Source organism: Piliocolobus tephrosceles, chromosome 2, assembly GCF_002776525.5.
Source record: "Piliocolobus tephrosceles isolate RC106 chromosome 2, ASM277652v3, whole genome shotgun sequence".
In the NCBI taxonomy this organism is placed as follows: Eukaryota; Metazoa; Chordata; class Mammalia; order Primates; family Cercopithecidae; genus Piliocolobus; species Piliocolobus tephrosceles.
Window position 1 is genome coordinate 118,433,276 of NC_045435.1, and position 5,379 is coordinate 118,438,654.

General features: G+C 34.5%; 1 protein-coding gene across 1 annotated transcript in view; it reads right to left on the reverse strand.

The window, feature by feature from the left end:
* Positions 1–1,607: 1,607 nt before the first annotated feature.
* Positions 1,608–5,379, reverse strand: part of LOC113224940 (EGF-like and EMI domain-containing protein 1) — a 608,761-nt gene continuing 604,989 nt past the window's right edge. The window contains 2 exon segments of the mRNA XM_031935244.1: positions 1,608–2,076; positions 4,004–4,202. Coding sequence (XP_031791104.1) covers positions 1,854–2,076; positions 4,004–4,202 — 422 coding nt within the window. The 3' untranslated portion in view covers positions 1,608–1,853.

A 5,379-nucleotide genomic window follows, 5' to 3' on the forward strand; every position in this document is an offset into this window, starting at 1 on the left:
GAGCCAGTACCCTTGGCCAATAGGGATTTTAAAGAAAATATTCCCACTCCCTCTTTTTGTTAAAAAAAAAAAAAAAAGTGAACAATTGTTTCTCATTTCTCCAAAATGGATTGTTCTGCTTTCATTTTTGTGGAAGACCTAAGAGAAGGTTAGAGAGAAAGTGCAAAGAAGATAGAAGTTCTGCTTTCAGGGGTAGACTCCCCTTTATTACAACATGTAAACATTTAAGAGATCCCCAAGGTTTTCTAAAGCCAAAGAAGATGCCATCTCATTTTTATTTTATCAGCAAGCTCATTTTCAATATTTTAATATTAATTTTATATCAGAGATATTTCATTCTTATGTGTTGGAGATACATTTTTTCATGATTTTATTTTTTAAATTTATTGCTGTTTAAAATTTTTTTTTAGTTTTGAATTGTTTATTTTATTCTTATTTGACATATATTTTTTAGTTTTTTTTTATTATGTTAGGGATCAAATATTGGGAGATGCATACTTGCCAATAAAACTTACACTGTAAGGTAAATATTGACTTACTAGTAGTCATATAATAATATTTATTTGATCCCAATTTTATATACTTGAGTGTGTCAAGTTGCAGGTCAATATAGCTGGGAGTTTCAACACCAAGTTTTATCCATGTGTTCATTCATGCACTGGATGCCTCCAGTATGGAGAAATTCACAATGAATAAGCATGAATAGGACCTGGCCAGTGAGCTCTCGTTCTAGTAAAGAAGATAGAAAATGAACATAGTGAACTGTAATCCAATGTGGAGAGAGAGAAAATTTTTGATCCACTCAAAACATAAATAGCTGTGTTATTCTGAGGCCATTAAGTAAAGCTTCATGCAATAGGCAGCAATAGGCTTCAAGGATGACAGTTTAGCAAAAGGCGCAAAGATGAAAGTGCAGCACATTAAGTAGTGAGTGGTTCAGTTTGCTGGAAATAGTAGGTTAGGTGAAGAGTTATGACTAGGACAAAAAGCTAAAAAGATTTTTGAGAGTCTGATGGTCACCAGTGACTGGGTAAGATGTATACACTTTATATGATGGGAAAGGGACAAAATTTTTGAGCAACAGAGAAACATGATCAGAGGGATGCGTGAAGAAGATCCTCAAAACTCTAACTAGTAATCTTGGTTAAACCATTTCACTATGTTATGACTCAAGTTTTGCTTCTATATCATATAATAGTAACAAGAGCTGTGTTCTTTCCATATGTAGAGAGTTCAAAAGAAAATCTGTTCATATCATCTTCCAAGACAATCACAAAGACTAAGACAAAACATTTATATAAATAGAACTCATAAGATGAATTTAAAAAGAGAAAGAAGAAACAAAGGTAGTCAATACATTTTATCACTCGGAAGTTTGAACTCCTGAAAGCATACCTTCATTTAAAATATGGAGGAAAGGAACTTTGGGCAGAATCATTTTTAAATCTTTATGAGAGACTTATATTAAAAAAAAAATGTCATTGACTGTGTTAACATATTTTTAAAAAGAAAAAGAACAAAAAAATACAAAAAACCAAGCAGCAAACAGTCAAGCAAGTCTATTTAAATTGCACTTTGTAGCACAAATCCTTTCCTTTTTCCTTCATTGGGAATAGCTTGTCAGGGCCTAATGATTTATTTAAATGGAGGGATTTTTATAGGCCTAGAATATTAGGATCCTTTATTAACTTTTACATTCCATGGATAAATGAGAGACAGCATGTTAAGTTTCCTAGGGAACACAAAATCTCCTTTTTAAATCACATATTCAGTTTAAAACTTAAGCGCTTCAAAAGCATTATTTATGCCCAAGAAATATATTGTCTTCTTGTCCTTATCAGTTGCTTACTTTATTAAAATATTTTGGGGAGAACATATGTAAAGGAGTGGTTTGGGGTGCTTACCCAATTCTCAGGGTGCCACTTACTTTCATTACAAAGAATGCCACCCCAACCTGCTGGGCAGGAGCATTCACTCTTTCCTTCCTGGCTCTTTCCTCCATTCATGCAGTCCTTGCAGCTCAAGCTTCAATTGTGTCCAAAGATGTGATCTAAACAGATTGTAATGTGATACCATCTTAGTTTGCCCATAATCATCTACGTAACTAAAAATCAAAATAAAATTAATTTCCTAAAAAAAAAAAAAAAGATCCTTGAGCATAGTTCCTAAAGAATCTTTAAAAAGGACAACAGCAAGATACAGCTTTTAAAATAAAGCTTATTTTACTTTTTCCAGTTATTACATTGGAATATTGTCCCTAAGAATACTTAGAATCTTTAGGAATTTCTTTTTTAAAAAAGAAATTATCATTGATTTGAGAACAAAAAACATAATCAATGTTCCTGAAATTTTGATGATTTTTCTTTCAGGATTTTTTAAGTGTAGCTTTGTTTTCTGAGTAAATTTTTTTATTAAAATTTAATATGTAGAGAAGTACATAAATCTAAACTGCATACTTCAAACTTCTTTTCACATTGTAAATAACTCATGTAAATGCCACCCAGCTCAAGATACATAATATTACTAGCAATCCAAAATCTCAAAGGTGACTTGATAATTTTCAATCATTAATTTCATAAATTAAGCACTGTGGTGATCTCTATCACCACAGATTATTTTCCCTTTTTTTGAACTTTTTACAGGTAGAATTATAAAGTTTGTACTCTTTGGTGTCAAGCTTCTTTCATTCAATACAATGTATGTGAGATTCATACACATTGTATATGCAAGAGTTTATTTTTTATGGTTATATAGTATTCCACTGTATTAATGTACCACAATGTATTTGTTTATCCATTCTGTTTTTGAGGGACATTATTGTATCGAATAAAGGTGGAGAGATGTGTATCCAGTTGTTTAAGGCTCATTCCATTTTAACTTTTGTCCTTGTTTCTAGGGTAGGGACTTTAAGATGCCCTAATTGAAAACTTGGCATTTTTACCAAAGCCTTTCTACTTTGGCAGGCCTGAGCTCCATGTTCTGCCTCCCCATCATCATGAAACTGCTGATAAATGTGCTTCACTCTTCAAACTCTTAGCAGCTATCTTTCAGATTCCTGGCACAACCCATGAATTGGCAAATGGCATGAGGAGAAAAGCATCTGAGACCATCCTACTTGTTTGGTCTCCTCTTCTTTGCAGATCTTGGCCACTCAAGTTCTGACTGCTGTTGTTGCTGTCCCCAACTATTTCTCTTCTGACTTTGATTAGCCAAAACATCAGAAGTTTAATTAAGAAACATTAAAGTACTTCTATTTTTATAGAGAGACATTTATTGATATTATTATGATTTAACCACTGCATAAAAATATTTTTCCTATTTTTCTGAATACATTCTAAAGCAATAATCAAGCTTTGATATTGTTAAAATGCAATAAATAGAGAGAGAACAAAAAGAACAGCTCTGTTTTACAAAGAACAAAAAGAAGTGGACTGGCTGCAAACAGTTACTTTTGATAGAGATTTACTTTGATCAGAAGTCGATGCTTGAGCTCTGTTGTTTAGATTTATAAGAAAACCTGTTCATATTTTGAAGATTTTTTGATCCATTTGACCATATTAAACAATTAGTTCTCCGCATTTTAAAACCTACAAAGGAACTACATTTTAGGGCTATTTAAGGTAAATTTTAACTATCTAAAGTGATTTCTAGTGAGATTTTAATAGAAGAATTAAAAGATCTCAATTTTTCTCCCCATTATGCTAATTTAAAGATATTTCTCCGCTCCATTTTCCTGTATTAACTTCGAGAACACCCCTCCGCACTGCACCCTCAGTTCTACAAGTACCTACACAGCACTCCTTTACTGTACAAAAGGAAATAAAAAAGACAAAAGATGATGGATTTCATAGAAAGTTCTGAAGAAGTGACTTTGGCCCTACTTTTCTTGCAAATTTCATATTAAAACATATGATAGCATTAAATATTGATAGTAAAATTGTCTACAAAAATGTAGCAAGTTATCTAAAAATAAAAGTGAGTATAATAAGGTAAATTATTTTACACACCAAATTTGTGCAAAGAAGTCAGTTCTCTACAAGTATCTTTTTCCTCTTCCTCCTCATCTTCTTCATCTTTGTAGGTGGGAGGCAGAAAGGTAGCAACATAATGAAGCTGTTGAGGAGGGCTCTTGAATAGAAGACCTGGAAACCTCACAACTTCTCATTCCTCTTCTTCTTCCTCTAGCTCATCATCATCTAAAGCTAAGGCCATAGAAGAAAATGTGAGGTTTCAACCTGGTTAAAAGAAGGAAATACTGTGCAAAGGTTGATAGAGGAATGAAAGAGTTTGAACTAGACAGCCAAGGCAGGGGGTGACAGAAAGGTAAAATGCTTTGAGACGGCCATTTCAAAAGTCTGTTGTAAATGAAGGTGAGAAGCTGCCAGCACAAAGTTAAAACTGTAGCAGAGAGAACAAAAGAAAATAAGGAAAGATCTTAGTCTGTGAAGACAGAAAGGGGAAGGCAGGTTGAGTTAAGAAATATGTGGCCTCCATTGCTCCAGAAGAACAAGATGAAGGTGGAAGTAGTTTAGAAAATATATTAATACAATAAAATTCTTCAGTGACTTACAGGAAAATATATTAATACAATAAAATTCTTCAGTGACTTACAGGTGCAAGTTTTTCTGTCATTTCCAATTCTGTAACCTTCTTCACAACTACATTCGTATGTTCTCACAGAATTAATGTAGTTGGTCACAGACTATACTGACATCCAGACACTCATCCACATCTAAGAAAATTTAAACAGTATCTGCTTTTAGGCATTGAGAGATACATATTTTATGAAATAACAGACATATTTGTGTTCTTCTTGTGACCTTTATTAAACAATAACAACGTACTGCCACATAGAGAGCAAGCATAGCCCCCTAAATTCTTTCTCAAGTACACTCGGCCAATTATTTTTCCTTCACTCATTTTCAATTTTTTTTTTTTTTTTTTTTTTTTTTGAGACGGAGTCTCGCTCTGTCGCCGGGACTGGAGGGCTGGAGTGCAGTGGCCGGATCTCAGCTCACTGCAAGCTCCGTCTCCCGGGTTCACGCCATTCTCCTGCCTCAGCCTCCCAAGTAGCTGGGACTACAGGCGCCAGCCACCTAGCCCGGCTAGCTTTTTGTATTTTTTAGTAGAGACGGGGTTTCACCGTGTTAGCCAGGATGGTCTCGAACTCCTGACCTCGTGATCCGCCCGTCTCGGCCTCCCAAAGTGCTGGGATTACAGGCTTGAGCCACCGCGCCCGGCCTCATTTTCAAATTTATTGTACTTTATCCACACAGACAAGGTATTTCTGAAACCTTGTTTGTAAGGTTTAGATGAAAAACTTAAAATAAATTCAGGCCGGGCGCGGTGGCTCATGCCTGTAATCCCAGAACTTTGGGA